Consider the following 12,842-nt stretch of genomic DNA (forward strand, 5'->3'; position numbering starts at 1 on the left):
CGTAGCAGCCATTTCCACCCTGGGAAAAAGCCTCTGAGAGTCCACCTGATCTATGCCTCTGAACATCTTATATACCTCTATTGGGTCTCCTCTCATCCTACGTCTCTCCAAGGAGAAAAGACCGAGCTCCCTCAGCCTATCCTCATAAGGCATGCCACTCAATCCAGGCAACATTCTTGTAAATCTCCTCTGCACCCTTTCAATCTTTTCCATATCCTTCCTGTAATGAGGCGACCAGAACTGAGCACAGTACTCCAAGTGGGGTCGGACGAGGGTCTTATATAGCTGCATCATTATCCCTGGACTCCTAAACTCAATCCCTCGATTGATAAAGGCCAGCACACCATACGCCTTCTTAACCACCTCCTCCACCTGCGGGGCCGATTTTAGAGTCCTATGGACCCGGACCCCAAGGTCCTTCTGATCCTCTACAGTACTAAGAGTCTTTCCCTTTATATTGTACTCCTTCATCCCATTTGACCTGCCAAAATGGACCACTACGCATTTATCTGGGTTGAAGTCCATCTGCCACTTCTCCGCCCAGCCTTGCATCCTATCTATGTCCCTCTGTAACTTCTGACATCCCTCCAGACTATCCACAACCCCACCAACCTTCGTGTCGTCGGCAAACTTACCAACCCATCCCTCCACTTCCTCATCCAGGTCATTTATGAAAATGACAAACAGCAAGGGTCCCAGAACAGATCCCTGGGGCACACCACTGGTGACTGACCTCCATTTAGAAAAAGACCCATCTATACACACTCTCTGCCTCCTTTGGGCAAGCCAGTTCTGGGATCCACAGGGCAGCAGCCCCTTGGATCCCATGCCCTCTCACTTTTTCTAGAAGCCTTGCATGAGGGACCTTATCGAACGCCTTGCTAAAATCCATATAAACCACGTCTACCGCTTTCCCTTCGTCAATGTGTTTAGTCACATTTTCGAAGAACTCCACCAGGCTCGTAAGGCACGATCTGCCTTTGACAAAGCCATGCTGAGTATTCTTGAGCATACTAAACCTCTCTAAATGCTCATAAATCTTGTCCCTCAGGATCTTCTCCATCAGCTTACCAACCACTGAGGTTAGACTCACCGGTCGGTAATTTCCTGGGCTATCCCTATTCCCCTTCTTGAAAATAGGAACCACATCCGCAATCCTCCAATCCTCCGGCACCTCTCCCGTCTCCATTGACGACGCAAAGATCATCGCCAGAGGCTCTGCAATCTCTTCCCTCGTCTCCCACAGTAACCTGGGGTACATCCCATCTGGACCCGGCGACTTATCTATCCTGATGCCATTCAAAGATTCCAGCACAACCTCTTTGTTAAAGTCCACATACTCGATCTTTTCAGTCCACCGCAAGCCCACAGTACATCTACCCATGTCCTTCTCCTCTGTGAAAACCGAGGCAAAATACTCATTAAGCACCTCTGCCATTTCTACTGGTCCCGTACTGATTTTCCCGCCTTCACCTTTTATAGGCCCTATTCCTTCACGTCTCATCCTTTTACTCTTCACATATTTATCGAATGCCTTAGGGTTCTTTAGTTCCCCTTCACCTAGTTTAAATGTACTGCTCCATATTTCTCTCTGATTGGACTGGCACTTCGAAAGTTCACACTCGAGGGGGCAATATGCTCCAGCATCATGTCAAGCACTTTTCCAGCCTTGCCTGCTCCAGATCCAACATGTGGAGATGCCTGCGTTGGACTGGGGTAACACAGTAAGAAGTCTCACAACTTTAACCTGGTGTTGTGAGACTTCTTACCAGATCCAACAGACAGAGCTACACAATCCCACAACCAATGGATCAGATCTAAGTTCTGCAGTCCACATCCAGCCATGAATGCTGGTGGACAATTAAACAACTCATTGGAGGAGGAGGATCCACAAATATCCCCATCCTGAATGATTGAGGTGTCCAGCACATCAGTGCAAAGGACAAGGCTGAAGCATTTGCAACAATCTGCAACCAGAAAAATGCCAAGTGGATGATCCATCTCAGTCTCCTCTAGAGGTCCCCGCATCACAGATTTCAGTTCTCAACCAATTTAATTCACTCCACCTGATATCAAGACACAGATGGACACACTAGATACTGCAAAGGCAATGGACCCTGACAGTTTTCCAGCAATAGTACTGAAGACTTGTGCTCCAGAACTTGCCGCACCCCTAGCCAAACTGTTCCAGTAAAGTTACAACACTGGCATCTACCCAGCAATATGGAAAATTGCCCAGGTATGTCTGTGCACAAGAAACAGGGCAAATCCAACCCAGCCAATTACTGCCCCTTCAGTCTACTCTCGATCATCAGTGAAGTGATGGAAGGGGTCATCAACAGCACTATCACTCTGTTCCTGACCTCATTACAGCCTTGGTTCAAACTTAGACAAAAGAGTTGAATTCCAGAGGTGAGGTGAGAGTGGCTGCCCTTGACATCAAGGCAGCATTGGAACGAGTATGGCATCAAGGAGCCCTCGCAAAACTGGAGTCAATGGGAATCGGGGAAAGCTCTCCACTGGTTGGAGTCAAACCACAGAAACATGGAGTCCCTACAGTGCAGAGAGGCCATTTGGCCCATCAAGTCTGCCCTGTTCCAGAAGAACATCTTACCTAAGCCCACCTCCCCACCCTTTCCCCGTAACCCTGCACATTTACCATGGCTAATCTCCCTAATCTATACATCTTTCGACACAAAGGAGCAATTTAACATGGCCAATCCATCTAATCTGCACATCTTTGGAGTGTGGGATGAAACGGGAGCACCCGGAGGAAACCCACGCAGAAATGGGGAGAATGTGCAAACTCCACAGAGACAGTGACCCAAGGCTGGAATTGAACCCGGGTCTCTAGCACTGTGAGGTAGCAGTGGTAACCACTGTGCCACCGTGCTGCCCACTATACTGGGCACAGAAAGGTGGCTGTAGTTGTTGAAGATCAATCATCTTAGTACCTCACTGCAGGAGTTCCTCATGGTAATGTCCAACCATCTTCAGCAGCCTCTTCAATGACCTTCCTTCCATCATAAGGTTAGAATTAGGGATGTTCATTGATGACTGCACAATGTTCAGCACCATTCACAACTCCTCAGATACTGAAGCAGTCCACGTCCAAATGCAGCAATATCCATGTCGGACAACGTTCAGGATATAGCTGTGCCACACAAGTACCAGGCAATGACCATGTAAAAGCAAGAATCTAACTATTGCTCCTTGACACTCAATGGAATTACCATTGCTGCATCCCCCACTATGAACATCCTGGGGGTTACCACTGACAAGAAACTAAACTGGACCAGCCATTATTTATGGCTACTAGAGCGGGTGAGAGGCTCAGAATCCTGTCGTGAGTGACCCACCTCCTGACTCCCCAAAGCCTATCCACCACCGACAAGGTATAAGTCAGGAGTGTTACGGAATACTCACCACATGGACTGCCGTGGTTCAATAAGTCAGTTCACTGCCACCACCTCCAGGGCAATTAGGAATGAGCAACAAATGCTGGCCTAGCCAGCAATATTCACAACATTCACAAAAGGATAAAAGAAAAACTCCACTTGGAAAGCTGGTGCATCAAGTCCATTAAATCTAAGCAATTTGTCAAGAGTCTGCTGGGACAACTTGGACTAAGAGAAGCAGATGAATCATAGAATCCCTACAGTACAGAAGGAGACCATTCAGCCCATTGAGCCTGCACCAACAACAATCCCTTCCTATCCCCATACCTCCACACATTTACCCTGCTAATCCCCCCGAAACTAGGTCAATGCAGCATAACCAATCAACCTCACCCAATAATTAGGATTAGCAAATTTGCTGATGACACCAAAGTCGGTGGTGTGGTAGACAGTGAGGCAGGGTGTCGTAGTTTGCAGGAAGACTTAGACAGGTTGCAATGTTGGGCCGAGAGGTGGCGGATGGAGTTTAATGCGGAGAAGTGTGAGGTAATTCACTTTGGTAGGAATAACAGATGTGTTGAGTATAGGGCTAACGGGAGGACTTTGAATAGTGTGGAGGAGCAGAGGGATCTAGGTGTATGTGTACATAGATCCCTGAAAGTTGGGAATCAAGTAGATAAGGTTGTTAAGAAGGCATATGGTGTCTTGGCGTTTATTGGTAGGGGGATTGAATTTAGGAGTCGTAGCGTTATGTTGCTACTGTACACAACTCTGGTGCGGCCGCACTTGGAGTACTGTGTGCAGTTCTGGTCCCCACATTACAGGAAGGATGTGGAGGCTTTGGAGAAGGTGCAGAGGAGGTTTACCAGGATGTTGCCTGGTATGGAGGGGAGATCCTATGTGGAGAGGCTGAGTGAGTTGGGATTGTTTTCGCTGGAAAGGCGGCGGCTAAGAGGGGATCTTATTGAAACATATAAGATGATTAGAGGATTAGATAGGGTGGATAGTGATAGCCTTTTTCCTCTGATGGAGAAATCCAGCACGAGGGGGCATGGCTTTAAATTGAGGGGGGGTAGTTACAGGACCGATGTCAGGGGTAGGTTCTTTACCCAGAGAGTGGTGAGGGATTGGAATGCCCTACCAGCATCAGTTGTAAATGCGCCTAGTTTGGGGGCGTTTAAGAGAGCCGTAGATAGATTCATGGACGATAAGAAATTGGTTTAGGTTGGAGGGTCACTTTTTTTTTTTGTTTGTAACTGGTCGGTGCAACATCGTGGGCCGAAGGGCCTGTTCTGCGCTGTAATGTTCTATGTTCTATAAACCTAGTCACTGGTGGGATCAGATTCTTGTATCACAAATACAAGGGGCAAATCTCCATCATCATCATCTTCAATCTGCTATTGACTGAGAATCTTCCATTACATGAGGAAAGTGTTATCTATGGGCGCTTCAACAAGGTTTATTGGGTTAGGTTGATTGGTTATAGCACTTGGGGCGAATGGGATCAAAGGTTATGGGGAGAAGGCAGGATTATTCTATTGAGTTGGACGATCAGCCATGATCGTGATAAATGGCGGAGCAGGCTCGAAAGGCCAAATGGCCTCCTCCTGCTCCTATCTTGTATGTTTACCATCACCATCCATAGCTCCAGACTACAACATGCGGGGAAAGTGTCTGTTGCCACAGCCACTCAGACTCAGTCAGTTGGTTGGTTGGTTCAGTTGGCTGGATGACTGGGGAGGATCAGATTGATGCCAACAGCAAGGGGTTTAATCCCCATTCCGGCTGGGGTGGATTAGGAAGTTGACTCCTTGCCCTATCATGGTAGAAGTCTTGGTGTTATGGGTTGGAGCTGCCCTTGGGCAGAGAACTGAAATGGTGGTATCTGTGATATGTGGAGAGAAAGGAGTGAATACTGGGTCAGCAAAGGCCGTACCAGGAGTCGAAACTGAGGCAAGGCAGCAATTCCAGTATATCAACTAGCGACAGCAATGCCGAGTAAAACAAGGCAGACCTTTCTGGATTTAAGGCCATTTCCTGTTGAGTCAATTGATTGTTGCCAAGTGATCCTAACGAGTACAAGACTTGGAGTGATCAGCCTTTTTATTTGTCAAAATCACAGTGCTTTTAATGTTTGAGTGTCAAAACTGAATTCTGTGCCTCATTTTACATCAAAACCAAAAACTGTGATTCACAATAGCAAACAATCCTTACATTCCTAACCCAACCTGACTGAGTGAAGACAGGCCAGACTCTCTGACTTTAAGGAGAAAGTTTAAAGAGAAACAAAAGTTTGCTATTTTTTTTCCAGTCTAAAACTAAGGCTACACTTGGGTTGATAATGACCAGATGGTAATTTCAATCCATATTTACTTTTAAAATCCCAAAGAAGCAATGGGTTTGAATAGGCAGAGGGTCTTTTCTGATTCTGCAGATTGTCCTGACAATACACTTTGGGGGAGTTCGCCATCAGTAAGCAAACCTGGAGAGAGCAGTATCTATCATCGCTCTCTGAGAGTTACCTCTCTCTACAGAACCAGGTGGGTTTTTCCAACAATCGACAATGGTTTTATGGTCATCATCAGACTTTTTATTCCAAATTTTTATTGAATTTAAATTTCACCATCTGCCATGCTGGGATTTGAACCCAGGTCCTCAGATCTTGTTCTGGCTCTTTGGGCTACCTATCCAGTGACAATACCACTACACCACTGCCTCTGGTGTTCGATTTGCATACATTCCAATGTGGGAGACCTAACCAATAACTTCATAAGACTGCCTGAAATGCCTTACCTGGTAAGTCCATTGCTACAGCTCTGTATCCATGTTGCGCGAGCATTTTGAGTGTTCCCAGACTCTCCCAGGTCTTTGAGTTGAAGGACTGTCCATGAAGCAGGAGTATCTCCAAGCTGAACAAACAAAATGATGCAAGGTGTTACTGAAATGTAACATTAGAGGAGCAAGGACTGTTAGAGCTTAAATCACCTGTAACTTGCTGGGAGTGCCAATCCCTGGCAGATTGACACCCTGGATGGACTCACCCTGGTTGAAATTCCAGAGACCCTGACTCACCCAACCTTTCTCCCTCAGGCCGGGTCTGACAGGAGCAGAGATGAGTGCCCCAGGCTGCACAGACACAGAGTTAATTGGAGCGCAGAGAAGAAAGGCAATATATTTTAGTCAAGTCACCTCTTACTCTTCTATACTTCAATGGACACAAACCTAAGCTCTCCAATCTTTCCTCATAAGACAAGCCGCCCATTCCTGGTATTAGTCCAGTAAACCTCCTCTGAACTGCTTCTAACACATTTTACATCTTTCCTTTAATAAGGAGCCTGATACTGTACACAATACTCTAGTGTGGCCTCACCAATGCCCTGTAAAACTGAAGCATAAACTCTCTGCTTTTGTATTAATTTATTTTTGGCACACGGTCCCTTTAAATTATTTGGTAGGACCGCCTTGTGTGTGTCCTGCCCAGGAACTTACAAGTTGCCTTACAACCACACAGGGATTGTTGGTCACAAGTGACATTGGAATGCAGTGAAACATTCCAGTGGAAGATCTGTGTTGAGAATCACAGGAGGATTTTAGCTTATGTGAGGATCGGGGTGAGTGGCAGTGGTAGATGAAGGATGGTGAGGATCAGAGTGCTCTGAATACAAACGTAACAGTTAATGCTGATGGAAGTGAACTAAGTGTGGGGATGCTGTGAATGGGGAATGCTGGACAAGGCAAAGTGAGATCTCAGCACATCTTGAAGTTTGTTGAGCTGGACAAGTCATCATCGAAGCTTTTGTGATAGCAGTGCTCCTCATGCTCTGTTCCTGTGACAATGCCAAACATGCCTTCTTTGTGATGGCAGCAAGGTTTCTTTTTCTGTTGCTGGGAAACACAATCTTCCTCCTTAGCCTAACTGCACCGAAAAACACTCAGCGAAGGCTTCATAAACCAAGGCTTCATAAACCTTCGTTCTCCTTCCTGCCATCTCTATGTTCTCATTTCACCGCATAATCCTCTCAGCTCCATCACCCACTCATCTCTCAACTGGGTCTTTGAATAGTCAGGTGAAATTGCATCGCATCCACCCGGTGGTGAAATCCCACCATGTCACTTTTTATGCCACACTCATGCTCAGTGGAAATACAAAACAGAGAAGTAAAATGATAAGGAGAGATTCCTGTTGAAATCATACCCATCCAGCTATGTGGCACACTTGTGCCCTCTTGCTCAAGTCTTAGCTCTAAATGCAGCACTTGTTGTGACCTAGCAAGATGTTCACGAAGAAGCCAGAAGGAGAGATAGACTGGCAGAGACACCACTCACCTAAGGACAAAAACTGAGCAAAGAAATCATAGAATCCCTCCAGTGCAGAAGGAGGCTGTCATTGAGTCTGAACTGACAACAATCCCACCCAGGCCCTATCCCTGTAACCCCACATATTTACCCTGCTGAATCCCCCTGACACTGAGGTGCAATTTCCCATGGCCATGAGATCGCTGGCATCTCTTGGACGGGGGAGAGATACCGCCGGCCTTATAGCCGCACTCACATGACGCTGGAGGTGATTTTGAAGATCTAACTGGAGATTAAATGCACCCATTTACCTTGGCTGCTGGCTTTCTCCACCCTTCTCTGGAGGTAATGATTCACGGTAGAAAACCTCTGAGGATGCTGATTTTGGGGTTTTCTGCACAGTGACATTGACTGAGAGCTCGTATCTTTGGAGTGTGGGAGGAAACCGGAGCACCTGGAGGAAACCCACACAGATACAGTGAGAATGTGCAAATACCAGACAGTCATCCAAGGCTGGAATCGAATCTGGGTTCCTGACGCTGTGAGGCAGTAGTGCTAACCACTGTGCCACCGTGCTGCCGGATCAAGGTTCAAACCTAATCTTTGTGCTCAAAATCAAAAGAAGCAAGTGTGATAGGAAAATACCATGTACAAAGATGACGTAAGCAATCGTGTTTCTACAAATGAGGCTGTAGGTCGATAGTAACAGTTCCTGTATAAATGGTCTATGTGCTGCAGACTCTAACTGGAGATTAAATGCACCCATTTACCTTGGCTGCTGGCTTTCTCCACCCTTCTCTGGAGGTAATGATTCACGGTAGAAAACCTCTGAGGATGCTGATTTTGGGGTTTTCTGCACAGTGGCATTGACTGAGAGCTCGTTAGTGTTCGCCATGTTGAATTCCTGATCTGGCCCTGAGGTGTGGGGAAGGAAATAGTAGGCCACAAGTGTGGCACCAACAACAAACAGGAAAGTCAGCAATCCGAATCGATGAAAGGAACAGGTGTGCATGGTTTTCCTCAGCATCAAGAAATCTGGAATTACAACAAAGGAACATCAAAACCCAATAACACAGGTACAGCATTTTCTTTAATAACCACATCTTCTCAACATTAATGTACCAATCATACACAAGGATTGATGAAACAATAATGTGGACTCCTTATTTGAAGGCTACATGCAGATAGTATTCATCGGAGTTAAGTATAGTAGATCTTGACTTCTAGCATTGCTAATTTTTACTCTTATGTGAAGAATAAAAGAATGACCAGGGTGAGGTTAGGGCCGGTCAAGGACAGTAGTGGGAACTTGTGTATGGAGTCAGTAGAGATAGGCTAGGTGATGAATGAATACTTTTCTTCAGTGTTCACCAAGGAGAGGGGCCATGTTTTTGAGGAAGAGAAGGTGTTACAGGCTAATAGGTTGGAAGAAATAGATGTACGGAGGGAGGATGTCCTGGCAGTTTTGAATAAACTGAAGGTCGATAAGTCCCCTGGGCCTGATGAAATATATCCTAGGATTCTTTGGGAGGCAAGGGATGAGATTGCAGAGCCTTTGGCTTTGATCTTTGGGTCCTCACTGTCCACGGGGATGGTGCCAGAGGACTGGAGAGTGGCGAATGTTGTTCCTCTGTTTAAGAAAGGGAATAGAAATGACCCTGGTAATTATAGACCGGTTAGTCTTACTTCGGTGGTTGGTAAATTGATGGAAAAGGTCCTTAGGGATGGGATTTACGACCATTTAGAAAGATGCGGATTAATCCGGGATAGTCAGCACGGATTCGTGAAGGGCAAGTCGTGCCTCACAAATTTGATTGAATTTTTTGAGGAGGTAACTAAGTGTGTTGATGAAGGTAGGGCAGTTGATGTCATATACATGGATTTTAGTAAGGCGTTTGATAAGGTCCCCCATGGTCGGCTTATGATGAAAGTAAGGAGGTGTGGGATAGAGGGAAAGTTGGCCGATTGGATAGGTAACTGGCTATCTGATTGAAGGCAGAGGGTGGTGGTGGATGGAAAATTTTCGGACTGGAGGCAGGTTGCTAGCGGAGTGCCACAGGGATCAGTGCTTGGTCCTCTGCTCTTTGTGAATTTTATTAATGACTTAGAGGAGGGGGCTGAAGGGTGGATCAGTAAATTTGCTGATGACACCAAGATTGGTGGAGTAGTGGATGAGGTGGAGGGCTGTTGTAGGCTGCAAAGAGACATAGATAGGATGCAAAGCTGAGCTGAAAAATGGCAAATGGAGTTTAACCCTGATAAATGTGAGGTGATTCATTTTGGTAGGACTAATTTAAATGTGGATTACAGGGTCAAAGGTAGGGTTCTGAAGACTGTGGAGGAACAGAGAGATCTTGGGGTCCATATCCACAGATCTCTAAAGGTTGCCACTCAAGTGGATAGAGCTGTGAAGAAGGCCTATAATGTGTTAGCTTTTATTAACAGGGGGTTGGAGTTTAAGAGCCGTGGGGTTATGCTGCAACTGTACAGGACCTTGGTGAGACCACATTTGGAATATTGTGTGCAGTTCTGGTCACCTCACTAAGAAGGATGTGGAAGCGCTGGAAAGAGTGCAGAGGAGATTTACCAGGATGCTGCCTGGTTTGGAGGGTAGGTCTTATGAGGAAAGGTTGAGGGAGCTAGGGCTGTTCTCTCTGGAGCGGAGGAGGCTGAGGGGAGACTTAATAGAGGTTTATAAAATGATGAAGGGGATAGATAGAGTGAACGTTCAAAGACTATTTCCTCGGGTGGATGGAGCTATTACAAGGGGGCATAACTATAGGGTTCATGGTGGGAGATATAGGAAAGATATCAGAGGTAGGTTCTTTACGCAGAGAGCGGTTGGGGTGTGGAATGGACTGCCTGCAGTGGTAGTGGAGTCAGACACTTTAGGAACATTTAAGCGGTTATTGGATAGGCACATGGAGCACACCAGGATGATAAGGAGTGGGATAGCTTGATCTTGGTTTCAGATAAAGCTCGGCACAACATCGTGGGCCGAAGGGCCTGTTCTGTGCTGTTCTATGTTCTAATTGCACACTGCCTACATGTCATGGCACTGTCAATAGAATTGACAATTGTTTAAGATACATCTCTCAAAGGCCGAATGGCCTCCTTCTGCCCTGTAGGGATTCTATGATATCACATAAAGTTTATTTATTAGTCACAAGTAGGCTTACATTGCAATGACGTTACATTGCAATGAAGTTACTGTGAAAATCCCCACTCATTCTTTTACCCTTCACACTTTCAGATATAGCCCCATCTTTACTAAATAATGGGTCCATTCTATCTTACACTGCTCTGCAAATAAATCCTAATCACACTACATCCTTGCAATTATTTTATATTATTCTCAGTAACCAAGGACTGGAACTCAATCCAGTTCAAGTAGCAAGAAAACAATATTAGAAAAATATTGGCACGAAAGGCTTACAAATCCCCCGAACCTGATGGATTTTAAAAGTGTGACTGAGCAATGAGAAATCTTTGAGTCAATTACAGAAAGCCAACACACATTTGTCAATATTTTGAGGAAGTAACTAAAGTTTTCGTCAGGTGGAATGTCTATAGATGCATGGACTTCCCGATACATTCAACAAAGCTTCAAATTGGAGAATGTTTGTTGTAAATAATGTTCATAGATTTGGAGGCAAATTATTACCCAGGTTAGGTATATACTTCGGGGGTTGAAGTCATTGCGTTGGAGTATGGATAAGGATCTGTGCCGTGGCCTTAACTTGCTACTCCCATCTATCTGTATAAGTACGAAAACTCTATGATGCATTACTCTGTACATCAAATCTAGCACACCACATCGGTGCTAATATTTTATATATTTCAATTGCTGGGTGTCTCATAAATCTGCTTGGCCCATCTCCAAGTTCCTCAATACAGCTCGTGAATGAATCTGTCACATGGTACTCTGACTTTTCTAGATCAGCACGGAATGAAAATCATGGGAAGAAGTTTCTGAAAAGGCACAGCAGCCTTATCAATACGCAATGTTCCCATTTAATAGATATTGCTGGATATTTCAGAGATCTCAATAGGAGTGGATGAGACAAGTTTTTTTTTACACAGAGGGTGGTGGGTGTCTGGAATTCGCTGCCGGGGGAGGTAGTGGAAGCCGAGTGACTTTTAAGGGGCGTCTTGACAAATCCATGAATAGGATGGGAATAGAGGGATGTGGTCCCCGGAAGGGTAGGGGGTTTTAGTTCAGTCAGGCAGCATGGTCGGTGCAGGCTTGGAGGGCCGAAGGGCCTGTTCCTGTGCTGTAATTTTCTTTGTTTGTGTGGGAGATGTTCCTCCGGGAGGGGGGGGTTTGGGGGCGGTTGAGAAGGGTGGGGCGGGAGGGAGTTGCGGGGGGAGTGGGGAGGGAGTAGGGGGTGGGGAGGGAGTAGCGGGTGGAGGGTGGCTGCGGCAGCACAGAACGGGAAACTCTGTTCCAGTGCATCAGTCTTACCTTCATGTTACAGCCCCGCCCCCAGTCACCATGACAACGGGCGCTCCACCTCCGATTGGCGAAGCGCTGACACGTCAATCAGTCTTCCAGCTGCCGCGACGCCAGGGTCTGTAGGCGGGGCTCGGGGCGTGCCTCCTGATTGGCCGCGGATTCGGTGACGCTATCACGCTGCCGGCGTCTGCTTGCTGTTTGGCTGCCAGCGCAGAACGTCATCCGGTCACGCAGACGTGATGACGCGGCAGGGTGACGCTAGGGCCTCTCTGACTTGGGCTCCCGGTGTGGGTGTGGGACCTGGAGTCGCAGCCCTGCGGCTCTGCCGATGTGCCGGGGGGCCCTGGGCTTTCCCACTGCGCTCAGCAGCTCTCCTGCTGGCCCAGCCCCGGCTGCAGTGCACCGAGTCCGGTAGGTAGCAGCTCAGCACCATCCTGTCCCTGCAGCCTACTGGGCAGCAGGGCGGAGCTCCATCCCTGACCACTCGCTGACCCATGACACCCTGCTGACCTCTGACCCCTCCTTGACCCATGACACCCTGCTGACCTCTGACTCCCACTGATCCCCCTGTTGACCTCTGACCCCTTGCTGACCGTTGGACTCCTACTGACCTCGGACTGCTTGCTGACCCGTCACTGATCTCTGACCCCCTCGCTGGCCCTTGACCACTCTGACCCCTGACTGCTCGCTGA

At 47.0% G+C, this 12,842-nt stretch overlaps 2 protein-coding genes across 6 annotated transcripts in view; one reads left to right on the forward strand and one right to left on the reverse strand.

Moving 5' to 3' along the window:
- abhd14a (abhydrolase domain containing 14A) overlaps positions 1-12,243 on the reverse strand; it is a 32,408-nt gene extending 20,165 nt beyond the window's left edge. The window contains exons 1-3 of one of the 2 annotated variants that reach the window (XM_078209297.1): positions 12,160-12,243; positions 8,465-8,729; positions 6,192-6,307 (exon numbers count right to left, since the gene is read on the reverse strand). In XM_078209297.1, coding sequence (XP_078065423.1) covers positions 6,192-6,307; positions 8,465-8,721 — 373 coding nt within the window. In that variant the 5' untranslated portion in view covers positions 8,722-8,729; positions 12,160-12,243. Of the gene's footprint in view, positions 1-6,191; positions 6,308-8,464; positions 8,730-11,358; positions 11,470-12,159 lie in introns of those variants that run through there. The other variant, XM_078209298.1, reaches the window with a different exon arrangement.
- Positions 12,244-12,383: 140 nt separating this feature from the next.
- Positions 12,384-12,842, forward strand: part of tmcc1a (transmembrane and coiled-coil domain family 1a) — a 145,669-nt gene continuing 145,210 nt past the window's right edge. For 2 of the 4 annotated variants that reach the window (XM_078209301.1, XM_078209303.1), the window contains exon 1: positions 12,444-12,561. The gene's annotated coding sequence lies outside the window, so the exon portion shown is untranslated. Of the gene's footprint in view, positions 12,562-12,842 lie in introns of all 4 variants that reach the window. The other 2 variants (XM_078209300.1, XM_078209302.1) reach the window with 2 other exon arrangements.

The sequence above is a fragment of the Mustelus asterias genome, chromosome 3 (assembly GCF_964213995.1).
Source record: "Mustelus asterias chromosome 3, sMusAst1.hap1.1, whole genome shotgun sequence".
In the NCBI taxonomy this organism is placed as follows: domain Eukaryota; kingdom Metazoa; phylum Chordata; class Chondrichthyes; order Carcharhiniformes; family Triakidae; genus Mustelus; species Mustelus asterias.